Here is a 26,215-nt window from a genome sequence, read left to right as displayed (position 1 = left end):
GAACAATGACAAGGGAGTTTCACAGGCAGAAAAGTTTGAGAGCCACTGTTATATTGTATAGGTTAGTTGATATTATTGGAATTAATATTTAATACTTTATTCTCTATCAATACAGCCACTTTAATTCCTATTTCTGAATAATATAAAATTACATTAGACTCGTGAATGTGACATATATTAGACTTGGGTGTACCAGATTACTGAAATCGCTGTTATTGGACGGTATCTGAAAAAAAAACAAAAAAAAAACTATCTAACTAGTATAAACTTGGTGAACAGACAAAGTGAAATTTTTCTATTCTACCCTCACAAGAAGCCTGCCTAAAAATGCCGATCACTGGAAGGGCTAGATTAGCCCATAGTGTAATAGAGTCTACTGTATATAGGATGGGTTAACACTTAAATTACTTGGCCACAAATTACTGGCAAACCATTATTCCAGAGTTATACTTCCAATTAGAAAAACTATCTAAAGTGTAGTATCTAATATGTATGCCTCAGATAGGTATCTAATATAAGTATCTTTTAAGTATTTAAATAATGTATACCCATCGGATAGGTCATTCATTGGCTTCTAGTTTGAAAATTAACAACACCAATCAATCTCATTTGCCCACCTACAAGTTGTTAAGTGAGACGACTCGCTCCAGTGGACATTTTGTATTATACAATGAGAATTCATATGTATTTTATGTATATGACGCATATAAGATAACACATGACAAGGACTCTCTAAGTACTTCTAACAAAATAGTACATTCACTCTTTTGATGAAACCCTGGAACAATTTCACAGCAAAAATCTGTTGTCCGCTAAAGAACCCAATGTTCAGAGAAATAGTTATACTTTTAGTATGCGTGCATATTCTGTGTTCATTATATTTTTGTATATATATATATATGTTTGTGCTTTTTGTCTACATAATAGTGTTCCAGCTTCTACCATGAAGCTGGGCCATGAAGAGATCTCGTCAACAGGATAAAACTGATGGTTGTGGCATTCATTCATTCAGCTAGGTTATTCACGTCACAAGAGGTTATAGTCATTAAAATAAAAAAATTGACTTTTTATTTTTGGTCATCCTGCCACAAGATACTCAATTAGAAAGTTGTTGCCAAGTAATGCTTTTTCTAATTGGAACAAGTTTTTACGATCAACGGTTCGCTAGTAGTTTAGTTTATGGCCAAGAAACTTGAGTGCTCATCCTGTAGGCCTATATACAGAAGTCTCTCAGAACTTTTCTGTTGGAATGAGAGGGATGATGGTCAAGATAAAACAGTTTTTGCAATGAATACAGGTTTAAAACTCACTTATTCGGGAAGAGGGAGGGTTATTAGTCCTGCCCTACTTCAAAAGGTGCCAAAATATGGCACAATTGCTCACATCATGAGGAGCAACAAGGAAATTTCATACAGAGTAATGAGAAAAAAATGTCTTCCTTTCAGTCACAAACAATTATGGGGGAATAAAAATATAATCATTTTTCTCTCTACAGGTTTTTTTAATAATTTCTTTCCTCTTGACACATGCATGGATTACTTCATTTGATTTTTTTTTTGTCATATTGTGATCATTTATGCATAGAGCTTGTTAGATCAAGACTAGCTTGTTAGGTTTAACAAAAAGCATTGTTAGGTGTTTGGGCATATATATATATATACTATATATATATACTATATGTAGTGTATGTAGAAGATGCTTACTTTGAAAGTGAGGGATCAGAATTGAATTCCGGAACAGCCAACTGCTTGTCATTGGCAACATTTTGGTTGTTTGTCTCAGCCACAGACACGCGATTCTTTGTAGAAAAATTATCAGCAACCTTTGTTGGAGTAATCTTCTTTTTCTTCTTTTCGGGTAGAAGAGAATCTATTACACTATCATCACTTGCCTTGTTACTGAAGGGAGATACCCTATCTATTGCATTAGGTGTTTGCAGCACAACATTCTTATCGGACAAATCATTTGCAGATGTGCTATCACAGAGTCCAGAATTTGCAGGTGAAACACAGCTAAAGTCCAATGGAAAAGCAGAGCCTCCGGGTGTTGCCACTTCAGGAAAACATAATATTGATGTATCGTTATCTGGGATGGAAATAACATTCGATACTTCAGCAGGAGATATAGAAGACATGTTTTCAATACAGTTTATCATTTCCGCATCTGTAGATTTTTCCGTCATTGAAACAGTGTCAGCAATAGTAGGAGACTTTAAAGTGTTTGCTTCATTATGTGGTATTGTGATGGTGATCGGACTACTATCAGGTAGAGAAATAGTATTGGCAATGAGATCAGGCTCATCTTCCATATCCTCCCCATCTTCTGGGATGGAAACTACATTAGCTATATCTTCTGGTATGGGAACTTGTCTTGAATAGTCATGCACAGCAATAACATTCATGGGCGAAATGGCTGATGTATACTTGATACTCTCTGGGGTTGCGTTGCTGGTGTCATTCAAAGTTTCGGTAACAGTTACTTCATTTGCAGATGGTATGTCCCTTGGAAGACCGAGCACAACCTCATCTTCAGAGACTGGTGACAACATGGAATTGCTGCTGTATGAAAAGAAAAAAAGAGAAAAGAAAAGATTAACTTACAAAATGGAAAAAGCACTAGGTTATTAACACAAAAATTATAAGGAAAAACTATTCACGCACACACACACACACACCAAATCCCGCACCTTACTCTCACACACAGCAGAAGCACAATGCTACCACTTTTTAGCAGATCTTCATAAGCGCACTGTAGTCTATTAAATAAGATCAATGAATGGACCTTTTACTTATGATAAAAAAAGCATATGGAGAATATGCTTTATACTCTGTTAGAGCAGTGGTTTTTAATCTTTTCCCCGCAATCCTGCACCTTCAGTTAAATTTAATTTACCTTCCTGCAGCCTTTTTGATAATGTTTGTCATTATATTTATAAAACTTTGTATTTTGTAACTGATTACAATCACTCACTAATTAATTGTTGGAAGATCCTTTTCTTAAAATATAATTAAAAAATTATGTACGTACACAAAACTATTTTAGCCTATAGCAACCAAAAAAAAAATAGCATGTCAATATTTATTGCTAATTTATTGCTTTTTCCATAACAAAATTTTGAAATTATGGCTTTTTCTTTGAAAGGGCTACTACATATCAGTAACATTCAAGTGATTTTTGGGGGTTTTATTCATCAGCAAAACTAATGAGCAACCCATTTCGTAAAGAAAAGCGGTAACGAATAGTAGAACTGTTTGCAAGCTTTCTTCACCAGTTATGTGAACTGTTATAACTCAGCACCAAAAAAAAAAAAAAAAAAAAAAAAAAAAAAAAATCAATCTCAGTACATCAACAAAAGGAACCATTAATGTCAGCCATTTTGTATTGATCTCTTGTAGTTACCAGGTGACTGGTAATGATGTCACGATTGTGAAGCCAGTAGACTAAATTTACTCAAGGAAGCACTTTCCACTATTCAATTCTCATTTTTGAAAAAAAAACAAAAAACTTCTTACTCATTGATTTCAATATGACCTACATAAATGCATATCAATAAGAAAAAATACTCTAATTTTTCATCATGTGCATCCTGCTATAAAGAATAACATATACCTCAGTTCCAAAGGTTTAAACAAACTCAGAGCGTCTAGGGTTCCGGATGCCACAGCTGGGTTATCATCAGAAGAAATTTCACTATCAGAATTTGAAAATTCAAAAGTTGCATTTTTCCCTTTCATATTAACAGCTGGAATAACTTTCCCAGAAATTTCAGACTCATCGTGATCAATTACTTCATGGATGACTGGACCGACAGGGCTAGAAGACTTATCCTGTGGTACCTGAAGATATTCAGGGGGAGGGGAATACACATTTGAAAAAATGGGAAATAATACACATAAGCTATAACATTAATCTTTCACAAATGAAAATGACCAACACAAACTTTTAATCTTTCACGTGTTTATTTTGAAGAAAAAAATGTCAAGAAAGATTCCAAATTGACAAGAGTAAAAAAAAAAATACAGATATAAGAACTATTGATTCAAGTGATAAAACCCAATTAAATTAAATTTTTGATAATTCAAAGTGATAATTTCTAGAAGCATTTTGAGATACACTATAAATCCAAATGCCACAGGACAACATTATAAAGAAATTTAAAGCAAAAAATTCAATATTCAATGAAATATGAACATTATAAATAATTGTCAATATGCATGTGTAAAATATATATATATTTTTTTAATACTTTGGTTGCATACTATAAAGAAGATGCCCTTTATACAAAAACAATTGAATATTGTTAAAATTCATGAAGATATCAATGATATAGTCAGCTGTATTAAAATTCCTTTCTGAGAATAGCTGGATAAGGAATTTTCCATAAATTATTTTGATTTTTATTTCAAGAATAAATCCCAGCATTATTATGCAAATACGTAAAAATGTGTGCCTGATGCCCAGTAGTGTATGCAGGAAATGTTAGAAAATGCCTTGATTTTTTATGAAAAACCTCAATTAGGTGAGAAAAGTTATAGACAACAAATTTATTGTTCTATAACTTTGCCCTCCCTCCAAAAATAAATTTATGGCCACTGACATATGCTGAGGCTTAGGTCTTATAAAGCTTCTCATACGAATGCTTATATAAGAGAAGGGAAAAGTGCTTGAGAGAGCATGAAACCCTTCTAAAAATTATTTGCACCATTACTAAGGAATTGACCTAGCATATGCCTTTACAGTCTACACATCTTTGAAAATGTTCAGGTGGAAAATTATTTTTATTGCTTTAAATATGGGAGTTTCAACTCTATACACATTTCTCTTTATATGTAAGATGATGACAGGAAAATGATGAATAGTGACCTCTCTTGGATGATGCTATTCATCCTCAAGGGAAAGGTGTAACTGATGCCAACAACTTATAATATTATTTCTGGTATTTCACTGGTACTCTTGAATATACAATGAAATTATTTGAACAAGCCTATCTATTACAAGATTTAGGTATTGAAAATTGAGAATTAATGAATATCATGAGTCTAATTCTTGTTAATTTCAGTGAAAATAAGAAATATCATACTACAAGTTTTCCTTTGTCAAAAGATCTAGTAATTTAAATGAAAAATTCAGCTGCTTCATTTCAAATATACATCCAACTGAACTCTGTTCAATAAGAGGGAATTACATTACAAAGTGAAAAAAATAATGCTTCAAATAAATATGATAAATTCAGAGCCTCATTTTTTTAAATGAACTTACTGCTATGACAAGATCATTCAAACACCGTGCCATGTGTGATTTCTTTGGTTCTGGAGTGGGACTTCCTTGTATCATGTGATGCAACTTCCTTTTAACACCTATATTCTGTTTCCCAGTTTGAACAAGCGATAGCAAAAATTGTATGACCTGAAAAAAAAATTACTATCAGATAAAAGAAAATTTGATTTGATTACATTTAATTTTATCTTTTAGCAGAATATCAGTGTTTTTTTGTGTATGAAAGGAAACATAAGACAAGCATACTAAGCAACCACACTGTATTTTACAAAAAACTTGTGTTTTCACAGAGTTACAAATAAATTCTGAAAGAAGGCCAGAGAGCTGTACTGCCTAACAAATTAAAACTGCAGCTATACCTTCTGTATAATCTGTTCTTGAGTTTTGTGTTTCTGTCGCATTGATGAGAGTTCCCTCCACAAAAGTTCATTTTCTTTTTTTATGCTGATTAACAGATTGTTCATACTTTCTTGCTTCTCTTGTATCGATGTCAAATCAGTCAGGATATCTTTTGGAGTTGCTTTTGTTGCCTGGGGTTCACTGCCTCCTCTTGGAATCTGTGCAAGATATTCAAACAGCTATAAGCATAGGACTCTATTGCCAGAACAAAAAAATCTAGTTTATCATGTGACAAAATATTTTGCATTGAAGAAAACATGTAATACAAATAAATTATTTAAAATAAAAAACCTGGGGATTTTTTAGGATTGCATAGGTTGACCATGTGGCCTGTTTTCCCAGGGCATTCCCACATTTTTTAACAAAATGTCCTTTTTTTTCTGTATTTTCAACAAAGCCTACTAAATTTTATCCTTCACTGAAATGAAGAATTAAAATTACTATTAATAGAAATGACTATAAATATGAATATTATATGTTAAATATCTGTGGTAATTAAGGTAAATGGAATCTTTCCCCCCCCCCCCCAACATCTCACCCCTAGCACGTTTCGTCCCCGTTACATTTGGCCCTCGGAAATTTCGCCCCAGTATATTTGGCCCACAGAAATTTCACCCAGGACATTTCACCTGCCCTGACCATATGAGCGACCCTATTAGTAATCGAGTTGGGTATTTTCCCTGCCCTGACTATGAAATATAAGAATGATGGTACAAGTGAGTTACCGTATGAGTAACCAAGTGAGCTGGACATTCATCCTGCAATTAACCTGCCCTGACCATATGAATGATCAAGTTAGTTGAACATTTAGCACCCCCCCCCCCGATGGTATTTTGTGCCCTGACCGTGTGAGTGACCCTATGAGTGATCATGTGAACTGGAAATTTACTTCATTCACATTTCACCTGCCCTGAAACATTTCACCCCCTATGAGCGATGGTATGAATGATCATATGTGTGAACAGATGATTGATGGTGAGAATGACCATATGAGTGATAAAGTGAGCTGGACATCTACTTGTGACACTTTGCCTGCCCATGACCGAGTGAAACTGAGTGATCACGTGAGTTGAACAAACACTTCCTGACATTTCATCTGCCCTGACGGCATGAGCAATGATATGAGTGACCGTATAGTGAACATATGAATGATTGTAATGATTGTATGAGTGATCACATGAATGATCAACTAAGTTATTTTATATCGGTAGACATTTACTGATTGGAATTTCACCTGCCCTGACCGTAGAAATGACTGCGTGAATGACAAAGTAAGTGACCGTATAAATCATCAAGTGAGTGACCATATGAGTGATAAAGTGAGTGACCAAGTGAGCGACTATGTGAGTTGGACAGGATATCTCATTTAAAACCAGACATTTCGCCCCCTCTGGTAAATGTTAGGTGAGTATGCGGCAGAAAATTACACAAAGCATAATATAATGTCTATTGCTGTCACAAATGCATTGGCATACGTATTAAGTGCGACAGGGGGGAAGGGTAGTTTGGGAGGATTTTAATGCTTTTCTTCAGTACTGTTATACTACAGCTTATGTCGAAAAATTTCGCTGCAACGTAAATTTGGAAACAATTATTTTATGGAAACAGTTATTTTCCGGATATTATGCTGAGGTGAGCTCGGAAAGAAAAGTCATCACGTCTCCGCCGGGACTCGAACCCAGGCCCTCTTGCATACCGGGCAAGCATGCTACCATCTACACCACTGGAGACACATGAATCTGCCTTCCAAATTTCACGCACTGTGTCGTGAGGCTCTGAAGTAGAGGCATTAGTAGCCTCTCTTAACTTCAGGAAATGGCCCCCGGGTGGGACGGTTTAGAGAGATATAGATGGCTTTTTTCTCAGCCAGAGATATCAAGGAAACAGTTATTTTCCGGATATTATGCTGAGGTGAGCTCGGAAAGAAAAGTCATCACGTCTCCGCCGGGACTCGAACCCAGGCCCTCTTGCATACCGGGCAAGCATGCTACCATCTACACCACTGGAGACACATGAATCTGCCTTCCAAATTTCACGCACTGTGTCGTGAGGCTCTGAAGTAGAGGCATTAGTAGCCTCTCTTAACTTCAGGAAATGGCCCCCGGGTGGGACGGTTTAGAGAGATATAGATGGCTTTTTTCTCAGCCAGAGATATCAAGGAAACAGTTATTATCCGGATATTATGCTGAGGTGAGCTCGGAAAGAAAAGTCATCACGTCTCCGCCGAGCTGACTCTCTTTCCGAGCTCACCTCAGCATAATATCCGGAAAATAACTGTTTCCTTGATATCTCTGGCTGAGAAAAAAGCCATCTATATCTCTCTAAACCGTCCCACCCGGGGGCCATTTCCTGAAGTTAAGAGAGGCTACTAATGCCTCTACTTCAGAGCCTCACGACACAGTGCGTGAAATTTGGAAGGCAGATTCATGTGTCTCCAGTGGTGTAGATGGTAGCATGCTTGCCCGGTATGCAAGAGGGCCTGGGTTCGAGTCCCGGCGGAGACGTGATGACTTTTCTTTCCGAGCTCACCTCAGCATAATATCCGGAAAATAACTGTTTCCTTGATATCTCTGGCTGAGAAAAAAGCCATCTATATCTCTCTAAATTATTTTATGCTTCACAGCTAAATTCCAAAATTTTTAGGGCCTACTAAAGTACTACATAACCACTCATAACAGGGGGGGGGGAGAAGGGGGATAATCTTTGCAGACACTCACCCGGTCAATACATTCTGTCACTCATACGTGCACTTGCTTGGTCATTCATACGATCATTCACTTCGTCACTCATATGGTCACTTGCTTGATAACTCATATGGTCACTTGCTTGGTAACTCATATGGTCACTTGCTTGGCCATTATTACAGTTACTTATATGGTCACTCACTACATCACTCATACAGTGAACCACAGTCACTCACTTGGAAACTCAAATAAACACTCGCTCAGTCATCCATATGGTAAATCACTCAGTAACTCCCTTGGCCACTCATACCGTCACTCATACAATCATTCATATGGTCAATCACTTGGTCACTCCTACAGTCACTCACTTGGTCAATCATACAATTATACATATGGTCAATCGCTCGCTCACTGACACTTAAATGGTCAATCACTCGGTTACTCACTTGGTCACTCATGCTATGAATCACTTGGTCACTCATGTGGTTAATCACTTTGTCACTGATATGGTTAATCACTTTGTCACTGATATGGTCAATCACTCACTTAGTAACTCTCTTGGTCGCTCATATGCTCAATTAATCAGTCATTCACTCGGAAAGTCATACAAGAATTCAGTTGGTCACTCATACTGTGAATCACTCAATCACTTGCTTGGATATTCATATGGTCACTGGTACGGACAACTACTCAGTTACTCATATGGTCAATCACTCACTTGGACACACATACTGTCACTCACTCACTTGGACACACATACTGTCACTCACTCATATAGTCAATCCCCAGCTCATAGATACTGTCGCTCACGTGGTCAGTCATTTGTACAGCCACTAACTCACTCCTAAGGCCAATTTCGCACTCACTCATACAGTTGCTCATGTGTTCAGGGCAGGTGAAATATCAGGTGCGAAATTTTCGGGGGCCAAATGTACCAGGGCAAAATGTCAGGGGTAAAATTTCTAGGGATGAAATGTGATGGGGACGAAAAGTCTGAGACAAAATGTCAGAGGCGAAATTTCCGGATCCAGTAATTAGACTAGTCCTTCCAGTTTTTTCTAATGCTCGAGAAGTTCCTCTCGTAGAATCCATTTTTATTCTCTGCGACCTGCAGTAGGACTTTATTTCCTGTCATTAGTAATTTTTTGTGAACTTTAGCAATAATTTATAACTTTGCTCAAGGCCGTCATTTCAACTTTTTCCAGGGGGGGGGGGGGCAAAGCACATGTACTCAATGTATGTATATATATATCTACTCTATAATATAAAATCACAAACAAACTCGAAAAGGGCCTGTTGCTAAGCAACCGAGTGACGGAAGTGGGTGAAATTTTTGAGTGACGGAAATCTGTTACAGAAGTGGGTTCGATTCATATATCGATATTCACATTCATATATCGTACATTCATATTCATATATTGATATTGGGTCGATATTCACATATCGGGACCCATTTGACCCATCGGGACCATGTTATGTGCATGTACCAAGAGGCTCCTACATCCTACAGCAGAGCCCTTAGGCTGGAATTTAGATTTCGAGCCCCCAACCCAAACCAGCTTTTCAGGGGCCCCTCTGTGATTAATTTATAGTGTGAAAAATCAAAAAGTGATAAGAATCGTTGTGGCCCCTGTCAGCCCTTCGTTTGTGGGGGGGGGGGGGGGAGGTCCATGCCGAGAGGTATATATATGTATAATATACACACACACAACAGCAGTGCTCCCAACACAGGGTCCGGGTACCCGGGGAAGATTTCACGTATAAGTAAAAAGTTTTCATTTCCAGGGGCCCTTGATGGATCTCATTGTTTTCTTGCTGCTTTAACGTTGAAAAATTTCGATAGCGGAAGCAAAAGATATATCCAGTCTGGGGCCCCACCAAAAGTATGCGAATTGGTGTCCCGGGTAATTGGTTAGGGGGTCCTGGATTTTATTCGTTGGTAAAACGAATACAAATGAAAATTTTTCATGGTACTCGCTCCGTGGGATGGCCGACAAGCTTCCAAGTCGGGGCCCATGTTTACAGGTTTCATTTTGGGTGCCCTGGATTTTATTTGTTGGTAAAACGAATACAAATGAAAATTTTTCATAGCACTCGCACCAGGGTATGACCGACAAGCTTCCAAGTCGGGGGCCCCCATGTTTACAGGTTTCATTTTGGGGCCCTGGACGAATCTCATTCTTTTCTGTTGTAGAATTCGCAACAGCGGAAGCCCGAGATAAAGCCAGTCTGGGGCCCCACCAAAAGTATGCGAATTGGTGTCCCGGGTAATTGGTTGGGGGCCCTGGATTTTATTCGTTGGTAAAACGAATACAAATGGAAATTTTTCATGGCACTCGCTCCGGGGGATGATCGACAAGCTTCCAAGTCGGGGGCCCCATGTTTACAGGTTTCATTTTGGGGGCCCTGGATTTTATTCGTTGGTAAAACGAATACAAATGAAAATTTTTCATGGCACTCGCACCGGGGGATGACCGACAAGCTTCCAAGTCGGGGGCCCCATGTTTACAGGTTTCATTTTGGGGCCCTGGATTTTATTCGTTGGTAAAACGAATACAAATGAAAATTTTTCATGGCACTCGCACCGGGGGATGACCGACAAGCTTTCAAGTCGGGGGGCCCCATGTTTACAGGTTTGATTTTGGGGGCCCTGGATGAATCTCATTCTTTTCTGTTGTAGAATTTGCCACAGCCGAAACCCGAGATATAGCCAGTCTGGGGCCCCACTAAAAATCTGCGTATTGTGTCCCCGCTACTGGATGTGGGGCCCTGGATTTTATTCGTTGTAAAATTGATAAAAATGAAAAATTCTCACAAGGGGGGGGGGGTGTCCGACAAGCTTGCAGGTCAGGGCTTCATGGAAATGTTGGCAGGTTGTAATTCGGTGCCCCTGAATGTATCTCATTGATTTTTGTGGTTTAACATTGTAAAATTTACAACACATCGGTAGCCCAAGATATATCCAGTGTGGGGCCCCACTGAAATTCAGCGAATTGAATCTGGGGACCCCCATGGGGAAGTTTTCTGGGGATACTTGATGAATCTCATTTGTTTTTTGTTGCTTTATTATTATTTTCATTAAAATTCGCTTCTTCAGTAGGCTGGTGCTTTCACACGTCCCTTTCCCCTTTTCCATAGCACGCTGATGAAGTGGGACGAAATAAACAAGATATGTCCGGGAGAGAAGTGGGGGGGGGGGTTGGCCGCCAAAGGCGGCAGGGGGGCAGAGCCCCCCTAGTATATATATAAAATTTTTAGTGTATTTTCAAAAGCCGGGGGGGGGGGCAACGGCCCCACTGCCCCCCCTCTAAATGACGGGCCTGACTCTGCTCATTTTTGGCATCATATTTGGAAACAATTCCGTAGTTTCATACTTGAAATTCTAATTTTCCATATTTCCCTTAAGATTAATTTCTTTAGGGAATTTTTAATTTTTGCAAAGCAAATCAATGAGGATTTTCAAGGATTTTTCAAAAGGGCACAAAAACTCTGAAAAATCTGGTTCTGACCGGAAGATTTTAATAAGATTAAAAAAGAAATGGAGGGTTTCTGGGTAAATTCGGAAGCATTGGCACTTATGTAAAAATATACAATAATCAATAAATGCATTGGCTTTTTTTTTAAATGCTCTGTATGGAAAACCTGGACAATATTGTAAACATGTTATTAATTTTTCTCATAAGATTAAAGAAAGTATTAAGAGATGAAAACCTTTCGTTTGATCAACTCTAAAAGTCTTTCTTGGCCTCGCATGAAAAATGGTTGGTGGAATTCCATTTCATCATTTTCACTCCTCAGGCCCTTTTCATAATTGATCAGTTTTCTGAATCCATCTGGAAAACAAAGGATCGAGGTATCAATTTACAGTCTAGAAAGTTATAAAACATCACCCACATCAAGTTTACCATTTCAGCCACAGAAAAATGCTGAAACAGTGCAAGCCTAGCATGTTATTCTTCTAACGATATTGTAAATTACGGACAGTAAAGGAAACTACAATCTTTAAAACATGGATTCCTTTGAACACTCATGAAAATGTGGGTATCTCTACATGTTAGACGAGAGTTAGACCTGCTAATTGGAGCTGTCTTTTCAAACTGGGGAGGGAGGGACCCCAAGCATTTTTTTGTGTGCCATACGTCTGCAACCTATGCATAGAGATCTTGTGCACATGGGTGGATAAAAGGGGGGGGAGGCAGGGGATGACGACGATACCCCTCCTCCATTCAATAGAAAATTACATTAGCATATGCAGAAATAGACATTCTCCCCTCCTGTTCAAGAAGCCTGTACCCGCTAATGCTTGAGTATGGGCATTATTAATAGAAGTTTTCAATTACTTTTATACCCCTTCTGTGTAAGTAGTATTTACTAAGTACACACATTAAACATAATTTTCAAAACATTTGAGTTGTCCTCAGGTTCCAACTTAAATGATCACACATAGGAAATTTTCCAGTCACCATGCCAATCTGGAACATGTGAAGCTCTGGTCAATTTTACTATGAAATTGAAGCTGCGTGGTTAATTAAAATTGCAGAAGTGATATTAGTCCACCAGGTAATAATGACTCTGGGAAGAACACAAAAGCATAAAATTTTTATTCACTCATCCCCTGGACACTTTTTCTCAGGTTTCTTTAACCACGGCAAGTAAGAATGAAGTGATTTCACTGTATGTGGTTGTGCTGCAGTGCAGAATGAGAAATGAAGGATTGTCACTACACACAAATACCCTCACTCCTAACTGTCATTCTGATCATCTGTGCTTGTCCAACTTCATGTCCACTAAAGTGGAAGGTATTAACTGTTCTGCCGTGTTCATTCAAACTTTTTTTCTTTCTCTGCATTTTCTTTCAAATATTGTAAAATATGTAATTTAATTGTAAACTCTAAATTTGTATAGTATTATCGTAATTGACTGGGAACAAATAAATTATGTTATGTACCTTGATTCAGCAGTCCAGTAAGTACAGCGATACTTAGGCTAGCAAAAATAATTCATTCCGAAATCACATTCATTTACTAAAATGAAATTTCCTGCAGGTTTCTAAGGAAAATTGTTTAATTTGTTACAGTTACTGCCCAAAATTTAAAGATAGATATTTTTTAAAACACCAAGGAGTACTATTAAAAAAAAACTGATTGATGGCTGAAATGAACAGCTTCGAAATTGGATAAATGAATTTACACAAAGATCAGATGCTGAAGAGAAATCTTTGTTTTACACTAATATCCACAACCAACACCAACCTTAGTAGACAAAACCTGGTGTTGACACAACCCAGTCAACCGTAAGAATCCTCATACGGCTCCCACTCAAAAAATTAGAAAGGGTAGGAGAGGGGAAGGTTATCCCCCTTAGACAACATAATCATATATAGCATTAAATTCCTCAAAAAAAAAATTTTAAAAATTTTAAAATTACGATTATTTTTTTCATAGCACTATTTCAGTATTCTGTAAGTAAGGTTGACTGGAGCCAAAGCAAAATGAAAGAAATGACTTGGTAACAAAAACAATTTTTGGCCAAAATAGGGTATTAGCAACCACATAATTTTTTTCTGTCTCTCCTCACAATATACATTCTTTTTTTGGAGTCTTCCACAGTCCAGTCTGTCACCTCTCTTCGACAATCAACACAGCAAATTATAAAAAAAATGTAAGTTTTTTAAGAATGGTGCTCTTTCTAGACCACTTCCAAAAGATCCGATGTACATAAGTCAAGGTGATCTGGATGGGTTTTACTGCACTGTCCATCCCTTTCTAAAACAGGGATTTGTTTACATTTTAGTGTTCACAATACAGTGTAATCGTTGTTGACAAATGAACCACTTTCATTTCTCGCTCTTTGAACACTGTAAATATTGATTATGCCTCTTCATGCCTTAAAAATACAGAAGACAATGGAATGCTATTGGGTAGAATCAGAATCACCAAACCTAGAATAAGCCTATGTACCCAACTGCTTTGCTATGCAAACTATTGTTTCACCTATACACAAAATGTGAACCATAATTTTTAATGATGAATGTTACTGTCCCAGACCATGTGAAGTAGTAAATATAAAATTACTTTTTTTTCAACTAGGCAAAAGTTCTTAATCACTACTCTACTTGTTAAAATCCAATCAAATTTAAAACCATACAATTTCTGCTCTGGCAGAATTATTAATTGCATTACAGTACTACATTTACATTATTTGGGATTATATCGATAATTCCTTCCTCAATTAACATCAATTATACAAATTTTTTTGATAGGTTTTGGTAGGGGAAAAGTAGGACATTTTACCAAAAATTAGAAAACATAGGACAAGTGGGAGCCCTGCATTTGTGATTTGGTCAGCTTATTTCTGTGCCTGATATATGCAGATGGGAAAAGATAAGCTCCTGCAATGTCCAAACTGTTCAGTTTGATACTTCTTACACTGAAAGAACACGTTCTCTGAGAAAACATAAGCTAAGGTGGACATAAGACAGACTAGAGTGACTTAAATTCTGATTAGTATTGATGCTCAAATTCAGCTGTTTTATGTTAGCATAGGCATCCATATCAACGAAAATGTTTGTAGCTGAGGCTGAAAATTTGCAAAAAAAATCTTTGTTAGCCAAGGTATCACTGCATCGAATGATCAGGGATATGGTACATATAAGATATAAGATACCAGTCTGTTCTCTCCTCCACCATTTCCCTTGGCTACCCTGTAAGGTTGCTTACATATCAACTTTCTCTGTGTTTGTAACATACTCCAATCACATGTGAAGGTCTATGCTGAGCATATCAACGCCTCACCAATAAAGCTCTTTAAAGCCATGGTGTCTAGCTGTGTTTGATTCCTTGCTAGCATCAGATTGCATTTACATATTCTGTGACAAATTTTTATGGGTTTCAGTATGTACTGCTTCTGGACCATGAAATCAGAACTCTATATAGATGTAATAGGCATATAGCCTATAAATCTATCCAGTCTTCAAAAAAAAAAAGGAAAGAAGAAAAGATGTATGTTTTCATTAGCATACGTAGACGCAAAATAAATTGTGATGAGAAAACTAATAGTAAAAGAATTTCACTTACACATATTCAGCTGGCGAATGAAACTTGCCATATTATTGTGTTTGAAGTACTGCGGCAGCAGTTCTTTGGCAAACATAGCTTGATTCCTGATGACGAAGCTATTACCTTGCTATAAATATTAAAATGTGAACATATTAAAGGAATTCGACAAATGAATACAGATACATAACAATACACATAATGTTGAAAAAGTCAGATATAAATTTCATTGTTATTTGATCTTTTGTTTTATATATAGGGCTGATTAGGCTAAGGGCAAAATATAGATGACAGCACTAAAACAAACACACACACACACCACAATATGTACACACTCACACTTCTGACACAATTCAATCTGTAGTAAATTGCCCATGGTGATTAACCAGAGTTGTGTGCTTGGTTTGAAAGAAAGATTTACAAGCTTGGCTGATATAAATATCTAACTGATGAGCAGGAGCATTATATAATTTAACCTAGATTTGGCACCACCATACAGGCCTAATTGACAGAATTCTGGCGCTGATGCATTTGACATTATATCGGGTCAATGTTATATCGTATAAATACTGACTTTGGCTGAGTATCAGTTTCACTAAAACTCATCACAATTATAAATAAAATTGCCGTTTTTAATTGAAAATAAAAATATTGTTGACTTCAAAGGATTGATATTGAATTTTAATTATGCAATTGATTATTTGAATAAATATTAAAAAATTTAACAATGATGCATGTATATTAATATAAATGATACCTCTGCTAATGAAGATGATTTTTGTTCTGGAATTACTATCATTAGCTGAAACATGATTTTCTAGTTTCTACGGAAAAATTGTTTGATTTAAAATTTTTAAAACACCAAAGAATGTTATAAAAGAGACAAACTGATTGAAGGCTAAAATGAACAGCTTCAAACTTGAATAAATGAGAACCTACAGGAAGATGAGATACCACAGATCTTTTTCATTTTAGTCTATGTACACAATCTACACAGCTTTAGTCTACTAAAGCTCGTGTCGACACAACCCAATCAAGTTCATAAGTGCCCCCATCCATTTGTGATTTTGTCAGCTCATTTCTGTGCCTCATACATGCAGATGGAAAAGATAATCTCCCAGAATTCCAAGACTGTTTGGCTTCATGCTAAGAATCAGCAGTGAAACAACGAATGCTCTGAAAACATGGGCTACCTTTTTTTCCCAATACATTTATATTTTGGCTGAATCTTTCATTTTATATGAAACTAGCTATAATACCCAGCACTGCAAAGGTTTTCTTTAATTACTGGGAGGATTGAAAAAGTGACAAACCATTATACAGGAATAAACTATTATGTGTAATACTGGCTGCATTAACCATTGTAAAGGCATATGCATGTCTGAAACGCATTGCTAGAAAACCGTGGTAACCAAAGTAAACATTTCAAGAGTGATTATTGAGAGCCAGGATCAATTGTTGTCTGATGGTTTTGCACCCATTTCAAGTATTTGTCCTGCTGTGACAAACTTTTAAAGTAACCTATGGTTCAATCTGGTTTCTGTTTGGTATACACACAAAATTTGATGACGATTGATCTAAAAATTGTAAATTTGTATAGGGTACATACAGGGTGATCAGCGAATAAGCCCTTATTTCAAAATTAAATATCTCTACAACAAAGATCAATAGAATTATGCGGTAAACGGTACGTTTACTAGCAAAACTGTAAGAATGTTGTACAGAAATTTCGAAAATTTAGTTTTTTTTTAATTTTTTAAAATTTAAAAAAAAACAAAACAAAACTGGAGATTTTGGGGTTCCGAAAATCCTCATTTGTGTGAAGAGAAACCACTGCATTCGCCTAAAGTTACTGCATGGGCTGCGGTATGTGCCAGAGGCATTATCGGCCCCTTCTTCGTGCGAGAAATGATTACTACTGAACGTTACGTTACAATTTTGGAACAATTTGTCAGCACACATGGCGCATACCGCAGCAACTTTAGGCGAATGCAGTGGTTTCTTTTCCCGCAAATGAGGATTTTCAGAACCCCAAAATCTACAGTTTTTTTTTTTTTTTTTTAATTTTAAAAAATTAAAACAAAAACTAAATTTTCGAAATTTCTGTACAACATTCTTACAGTTTTGCTAATAAACGTACCGTTTACCGCATAATTCTATTGATCTTTGTTGTAGAGATATTTAATTTTGAAATAAGGGCTTATTCGCTGATCACCCTGTATATACGCCCAAAATATAAATTTTATTTATATATAGATGATTCAAACAATTTCCGAAAGAGAAGTGTAGTACATCTGAAGAAAGATTCCAAGGTGGACACAACTTGATCGGGAGCCCTAGTCACAATAAATCTGATGGCTGGTGTGAAAATTCGGCTCAGGATGCAGCTATTTGAAGTTACTGTGTGCATTCATATGATTGAAAATGTTAATTAGCCGAATCTGTATTCATTAGCCAAAGCAGGAAAAAATATGAAAAAATATTTCTTAGCCAAAAAATTAATATAATCTAAGGAGGCATTCTTCAGCTGAGGTATCACTGTATTTATAGAATCAATTTCTTTTTCACGTTACAATTTTACATTTAATTAACAAAATGTCAACCATTATTTACTCTCAAGTACTAATGCATCATAAAACTATGACTTATTTGTCCCAGTGTAGATATTCTTTACCCCTTTTAGTAGCTCAATACGTTTCATATCTAGGTACGTTCTTCAGTTTATGAACTTGCATAATTAACACTCATTTCCACATCATCGCAGTAGGATCCTATTTTCAGTATCATGTAGTAATAGTTCGTTACAACAACAGCTCGCAATCATAACGGGAATCGTTTTTATAGCAGAACTTCTCGTTATAAGTGAATTTCAATTTTTTGCTCCATCAGATTATAAAATTGTAAACAAATGCTTTAAAGTCTTTCAGATCATTTCATTCTAATATTAACTGATGAACAGAATCTAGTTGTAAAACTGATTTTTTAACACTCGCAGCACTTTATTATCCAAGATATTTCTGTATAGAATTTTGTATCAAAGCAATTCAACTGAACAACTAAAATTCACAATTATCGTATCACTGCTCACTTTCACGAGTATATGGACTCGTCAATATTTCGCACCAAATGCTACACTTTTTTTTGTAATTATTTGTTTAGTCATTCGAAAATGACTTTAAACTGTAGGCTCTGGTCCCATGGTCTTTCAATCAATGGGAGATACTAAAGTCGATATACATCCTATGCGTTAAGTGAGAAAACCATCAACCTTATATTACTGGAGAGAGCATCCAGCTGCCGTGATGGCAGCTACATTGAATGTAAGGAAATTATGTGACTTGGCGAAAACACAGTTCATTCCTGGCAATTTCCACACTCAAATGTACAGTTCAGTCTCTAAATATTACATTTTAAAGATTTAAAAAAAAAAAAAAAAAATATATAGAACTCATTTAACGATGAAAAATGATTAAATTATTTATTTCATTAATACAGAAAATTTTTTCATCAATTCTGGAATTATTTCTTTCATTAATGCTGAAATTATTTCTATTAATACTGGAATCATTTCTTTCATTGATTCTGGAATTATATCTCATTAATTCTGGAATTATATCTCATTAATTCTGGAATTATATCTCATTAATTCTGGAATTATATCTCAATGCTGGAATTATCTTTTGTTAATGTTCTTCCCTTTCATTAATCTTGGAATTATCCCTTTCATTAATCCTGGAATTATCTCTTTCCTTAATCCTGGAATTATCTCTTTCCTTAATCCTGGAATTATCTTTCATTCATACTGAAATTATTTTTCATTCATACTGAAATTATACAATACAATACAATACAAATACAACGCCACAACAGGCAAATTGCCCAACGAGGTGGCTGACTTAAGAACATCATGGATCCCCGAGCCATTTTTTGGAGGCCCTACCTACTACTGCTACACCACACCCCCTCCCGCGGAACCCCCAACGAATCGGTACATGCGGGAATGTGCGTGTACGTGTAGTGAAACCTGACGTGAAGTTTTTTTTTGTTTCTCTGTAATGCTTGTTATGTGTAGTGCTGTCATCTACCACCAGTTTTTCTAACTATGAGTGAAGTGTTATGATTGAATGATTTATCGTTGTAGGACTGTTGCTCTCTGTGGCGAGACTTTTTAACGGGGAGATCGGCTCGCATTTGCGCCTTGAAGTTGGGAACCACAGAAAACCAACTTCAGCCGACCACCACTGTGGGGTTCGAACGCGGATCCTCGCATCGCGAGTCCGTCACTATAACTACTCGACCACCACAGCGGCATTATCTTTCATTAATTTTGGAATTATCTCATCGATGCTGAAATTATTTCTTTCATTTATTGTTTTAAAAACTCCTATCTATGCCATAAGAAAATAACGAGGGATTGCGTGTGTGTTTTGACCTAGTCACGTGATCGTCCAACGAATGATGTTGCAGACAACATTTTCAGCACTGCGAAGGCAGAGACTGCTAACGTCATACTCCCTCCAGTAATATAAGCTTGATGGAGAAAACCCAAAAAATAGGAGGCAGTTAGAAAATGTGACTTTTCTTTTTTCTTTGCTTAAGAATACCTCAGAGAAGTGCTATCTTAAGGAACGGCCTTGGGGGAATGGGAGTTTTAAAATTTCCAAAGGTAAACGTCTTATCAGATAGGGATCTCAGACAACTCGCGGCTAATTTTCTATAAGTGAGTGTGGTCAGCACCAATATGGCCACTTTGTTATCTGAGCCAAGCAATCAGTGCTTTTTGCATCAGTTATTGAAGTTGGCCAAAAAGAACACATACAACCGCGCAAAAGACATAATTTATTACATGAATCAATATCACAATCTAATATGCGGTAGCTAATCAAAAAGTATGCAGGAAACTGCACAAAAATTACATACCAACATTTAAATTAATGAAATATGCTGTTAATTAATGTGGTTGATAACAAGTCGCCCCCCCCCTCTCGTCTCTCCTCCCTACCTCCTTACACAGAGTAAAATGAGAGTAAAGTAAGAGTATGTAAGTATGTAAAGTAAGAGCGTAATCTTGAGATACATCCGTACGCATCTCCTTACCCATCCGCCAAAACTAGCAAATACTGATTCTGCTGTCAGGGTTGTGAATTTTGAAGCCAAAAAGTTTCCACTTTGGTGCTGACCACTTATGGAAAAATAAATGAACTTTTACCCAGGGAGCCTCCTGAGACACCCCCCCCCCAAAACTGAGGCCCTTGTGACCCAGATCTTATTTTCAGGCCTGCATAGGCTCATGCATACATATATCCCTTCATCAGAGTAATTTTTACAAGGAACATGTACCATGATAAGCGTCATCATGTTCAATTGGTGAAGAAAGAGAAGGAAAAACTGAGACTTCTTTTGAGAATTTATTTGGCGTAATAGCAAGCTCCTAATTTTTAACTTGCTATAACAATTTTTTTTTTGTATCTTTAACATAAGCTACTTGTTAAAATGAGCGATTTGCACGTTATTGTCAAGTCTCTCATTACAAGCTGTACTCATTATCAGAGATGCCACTGACTCGTTATAACGCGTCAAATACCCGGAATTTCGGAAAAGGACGCGTAAAAATTTTGTTCACGCGTCTTCCGGGACGCGTTCTTTCCTAGTTCTGAGAAGAAAAAAGTAGAAAGAAAAACCTCCTCAACTTTTTTCCCTTCTTTTTACCGTGTATCATGATCGCGCGACCTTGAAAAACTGGTTTTACTACTTTGTACACTGTACTGTATTGACACACGCGGGTTGTTGAAGAATAAAGCCGGGTTTTCCTAGGAGCAGGTTTCCTGTGCTGAGCGCAACGTAATTCGCCCAGCGCGACACGCCGTCCACTCACCGATAAGAAAAGCAGCACGACTGTTTTCCTACAGAGCGCAATACGCCTCACGACAGCGCTTTACGTCGGACGTGATTGGCCCACCGCTTCTGGAGGAGTCACAAATGCGTAGTGTGCCGCGCATTTTGCCGATGTTCTCTTCAGTCCCTCTCTCGTGTTTTCTTTCGCTTCCCTTCAAACCGGAGCATGCAGACGACAGAGTAGCTGATGCCAAGGCCATGTACTATAATATAGCCGCCCTGATCTGATGCGCCACGATAGGAAAACACAAACGCGTAGCGTAATTATGTAACACGTTTCTGCCGGCGTGAAATGGTCTAATTCGGTTCACGCTGTGCAAAAACCTAACTTATTCTTTGGGAACCCCGGCTTAAGATGAGGGATATCTAGTTGCTTCCCTGAATGAGGGGGCCATGTACAGAAGTTTCAAATTTCGGATTTTTATTACCCTGCAGATTTTGTACCTTCTGGTTATACAAGGGCGTAGCGGGGGGGGGGGGGGACTTGGGGGTCTGGTCCTCCCCCCCCCCCCCGAAATGTGAGAAAATGACCGAAAAAATGGAAAACGATGACCAAATCTATTGTTCTATCCTTTTGATCCCCCCCCCCTCCGAACGAAATTTCTGGCTACGCCCCTGTGGTCATATACGGGAAATTACGGTGCTTTCGCGGCTATCGGCCGGCATTTAAAGACCGCGTCTCTACGGCGTGAATTCGTTTTGTTCCTACAATATTGCGAAAGCGCGTTTTTTTCAAATCGTAAAGGATTGTAACGCCCGTTCAAATTGTAAAACCTTCCCGATATCGTGAAAAAAACCGAATCTGTAAAAACTCGACCTTGAATATCGAGTTTTGTCATATAGCTGCTATGCGGTAGTCACCGTTTCGCATCGCGAAAATCACGGGGTGTGTGCGCAGAATCGGCTTTTGGAGGGGCACCACAATCAAATTCTTCACAGAATAGTATAAAATAAATTATTTTATTCCAATATTTTAATATTCTCTACAAAAATATTTTAAATTTTTAATCTCGGGGAGAGGGGAAGGAAGAGGCCCCTTGTAACCTCTCCCAAATTTTGCTTTTGGTGAAAATCCGTGTTTGGAACTTGCGATTACGCAATGGTAATCGGCTAAAAATGTGATTTTCTAAAGATTTCAAATTTTGAGTTGGCTATTCCTCTGAAAAAAACTTCTGGTTGCCACGGCAACCACACAGACCTACAATACAAATATGCACATATTGAACTTCAAATGCCAGTTTGAAGAATAGATGCAGGACCGCAACTGGGAGGGGCAGGTGGGCCTAGTGTCCTGCGCTCTGGACTATAGGGGGACACCAAATTCACCCTTTATAACTGCTTCTTCTACATTACATGGGTGTGCCAAAATGTGTACTTGCCCCGTTTGCAAAAGTATCTAGTTGCGGCGCTAGATCAATGGCACTACCTACTGAACACAAAACATGCCAAATGCTGGGCACACACACATAAGCACACTGTTAAGTTTCTCCAACACAAATCTGACATAGCTTCCATATTCAGGTGTTAAAATATGTGACAGTTAAATGGCGACAGATCAGAATGGTGGACTATCAGGGAAGGAAAATAAAATCATTTCACCAGGAAAACCAAAGTATGAATAGGGAATCAGAAGATAAGTGTCTGAGAGATAATCTACCTTGCTTTAAATTTGATAGAAGATATTGAAAAAATGCTAAGATATTTTTAACGAAATGTAAAATCAATCAGAAAGGAATCTATACATTGATTAATAGTAAATATATAAATGTGTGTTTTCAACTGTTAATTAAAGTGGATCCTGCCTATAACGTTTTCAAAAACCGTCATAAAAAATATTATAAATAAGAAAACACTTTAAACGGGAAATCTCAATGAGAATTACTTATTGTTAGGACCACGAAAATAAGTTCATACATTCTAAATAGGAGAAACGTTATAAGCGGGATCAACTGTATATTTGTTTTAGATTTATTACATGTGCGGAATTCCATACATTAAATTCTCAGTGCTAATGAGCTCCTTTTGCAAGTTTTTCTTACTAGTAGACAATGAAAGTAAATGAACCTTTGGATAGAACATGTTTTTAGAAATGAATTTTACACTTGATTCACAGATACCTTCTTCTCTTACCCGGAACATGACCCACCGCTCAGTCTCAACAAAGAAATATAAGCAGGTGATCAAAAACCTGGGGCATACTGGAAGAAAATTTATAGAGATACCAGTGAATTATAGGGGGGGGGGAAGATAATTTTTTTCAAGATACATTTTTTTTTGAGAGGGACCCAGGGCTGTCTTAAGAGCATCACGGGCCCCCGGGCCAAATGATTTTTCTGAGGCCCTACCAGACAAATTTTCGAAAATCTCAACCAGATCCCATTTTTGTGGGGCCCCCTTTTCTCTTGAGGTGCCCGGGTGGGTCCAAGCTTTAAGACGGCACTGGAGGGACCCACTTTCACTCAAAAAGGACCCAGATTTTTCAAATAACCTGGGTCCCGGGACCCAGGTAAATTAGAGTCCAGTGATATCTCTGATTATATTAGACTATTACTGTTTTAGCAGTTTTAAATTATATCAGTCGATCCCCCGCTGGCTCACTAACGTCTGAATGGTGTCTGCCACCATGAAGATGTCCATCAGGTCCCCGGTTCAACCCGGTAGAAGAATACAGATAAAAATACACATTTTTTCCTAATGAGCTTGAGACGACCACCAAGAGATGGCGCCTTTATTTCATATAAACTCTTTAACGTAAGTAAATTGCAGTGTAGTGATATGGCTGGAATTGGTGTGTGGTAAAGTAGTACTAAAGCATGGGGGGGGGGGCGGCACCTGGTAACCACCTCATTATGAGGCCTGGTTTAAATTAATCATGGTAATAAGTAAGCATTTCTAGTCAATTGGGGGAAACCTAAGAAAAATCATTTAGCCCAAGGGCTCCATAATATTCCCAACACGGCTCTGCATGCTCCCCGTATCTCCGCCCATGGTCCACCGACATTAAATCGACGCAAACTAGAGAACAAAAAGAAAATGGAAACATGATTTAAAAAAATACCATGGATATGATATAGTATGAAACAGTGAAAAAAAAAATCTAAATATAGGTTTTTTTGCACGTGTTTGTATATAGAAATCGATAGCCTCGCTCTAGCAACGTGAAAGGGGGGTCATTTTTAGACACTTACGTATTTAGACATTGCGTAAATTCGTAGACATGCATGTAAATATCGGTGGCCACCACGGATTTTTTAGACACAAATGACCCAATAAACAAAGAAACTTACATCACTCCATGATATCAAATCATTCGTCTCCGAATCCTCGACCAGTTTCCACAGCTTCACGAGGAAAGCCGGGACGTTGTTGGAGTTCACGTCGAGGTTGTGCATCGCTACCTCTCTCCCCTCAATAATTATTGCCAATATTTAAGGAATAAGCATCGGTTTCTCATATTTAATGCCAACCAGGAAAAACATCTTCGCAACAACACTGCGTTTTTTCTCCATAATAACCCATAACTTTATTATTATTATTATGGCAATTGCAGTCCCCGTTGCCAATAGAAATGAACACAACAATGACCGAAATGTGCTTGGCAAAGGTGATGAGATGACACGTTTCGCAACCCTTTCGGGCCGACATTCAGACTCGTGTGTGGAAATGAACCAATCAAATTAGAGCTTTTATTTTACTTTACGTAATATTAATTTATTAATCTTTTTTGGATTGCTCCTTGATTCATCATTATGATTGTCTTGCAAACAAATATGTACTATGTATGAAATTTATCAAAAAACAAATAAAAATCCGATGAATATTCATTTGCTTCCATATTTTTTCGTTTAATGCAGTCTTCACGATAGTGACTACGGTGAAGTTAGTCAGGGAGAAAATTACCATAATTGGCCCAGGCCATATTCTTTATTGGTAGAATGACGCCATCTGTTGTGATCATGAGGAAGTCGCATGAAAGGACGTTCACAAACATACGTCATCATTTCAAAGTTTCGGAATTTGGTAACTCTAGTTTTAAATTTTAAATCTTTAAATTTTGAACTGACCATGTTTTTCGATTAAAATATGGAACGTCACCAGGATCCCAAATGAGTGAGAATACGGGGACATTGCCCGATACCGCCAAATGATGCCAAAAGGAAGCAAAGTTGCCAACTCATTCTAAAATTGCTGAAAAATTTTAAAGGGGGGAATAAGATGAATCCTACGCTTAAAACATGACAGATATATAAGATAAATATGCTTATATAATGAGAATTAAGCCGGGTTTTCCTACGAATAGGTTTGTTGCGCAGCGTGAACCGAATTAGACTATTTCGCGCCAACAGAAACGTGTTACATAATCACGCTACGCGCTTGTGTTTTCCTATCGAGGCGCATCAGATCAGGTCGACTATATAAAGCAGTGGTTCCCAACGTGGGCGCTGAGAAGTCTGGGGGGGGGGCGTTTTTTGTTCAAGTCATATTGAGGGGGCGTTCAGAAGTATGAGGGGAGCGTTTCATGTTCAAGTCATATTAGCCCGGTTTGCATGTTCAATATTGTGGTATCACTGAGAGTTCAGGCACTGGCTTGATGACTGTTTTCCCTAGTAGAGAAAGAAGAGTAAGGAAAGAGGAGGAAAAACACTGTATTTACATATCCTCTTGGAGATTTTCGCGGTGCATACTATTTCTCATAATCCTTTGCGATTTTTCGCTATTGCGAAATAAGGAAACAGAGTTGCCAGTTTTCCCTGTTCAGCAAAAGATTTTTGGCTTTGGGGGATGGCGGTTTCGCCTTATTTTTTCATTTCCCATGTAAACAAGGCTATTGAGTTGGCGTTGAAGGTACCGCCCTTTTAAGCATGTGCAGAAAATTCAAGGTCATATAGACCTTAAATTTCCGGG

General features: G+C 37.6%; 1 protein-coding gene across 2 annotated transcripts in view; it reads right to left on the bottom strand.

Moving 5' to 3' along the window:
• Positions 1-24,916, bottom strand: part of LOC149068658 (uncharacterized) — a 38,232-nt gene extending 13,316 nt beyond the window's left edge. Inside the window, exons 1-7 of one of the 2 annotated variants that reach the window (XM_089251259.1) lie at positions 24,598-24,916; positions 15,437-15,545; positions 12,072-12,193; positions 5,637-5,834; positions 5,260-5,406; positions 3,610-3,836; positions 1,704-2,558 (exon numbers count right to left, since the gene is read on the bottom strand). In XM_089251259.1, the coding sequence (XP_089107385.1) occupies positions 1,704-2,558; positions 3,610-3,836; positions 5,260-5,406; positions 5,637-5,834; positions 12,072-12,193; positions 15,437-15,545; positions 24,598-24,702 (1,763 nt within the window). In that variant the 5' untranslated portion in view covers positions 24,703-24,916. The remainder of the gene's footprint in view (positions 1-1,703; positions 2,559-3,609; positions 3,837-5,259; positions 5,407-5,636; positions 5,835-12,071; positions 12,194-15,436; positions 15,546-24,597) is intronic. The other variant, XM_089251260.1, reaches the window with a different exon arrangement.
• Between the last annotated feature and the right edge of the window lie 1,299 nt (positions 24,917-26,215).

This window comes from Pholcus phalangioides, unplaced genomic scaffold, assembly GCF_987345545.1.
Source record: "Pholcus phalangioides strain wild (caught in Gottingen) unplaced genomic scaffold, Ppha-v1.0 ptg000024l_1, whole genome shotgun sequence".
Classification (NCBI taxonomy): Eukaryota; Metazoa; Arthropoda; class Arachnida; order Araneae; family Pholcidae; genus Pholcus; species Pholcus phalangioides.
This window is presented reverse-complemented; position numbering and strand designations above follow the sequence as displayed.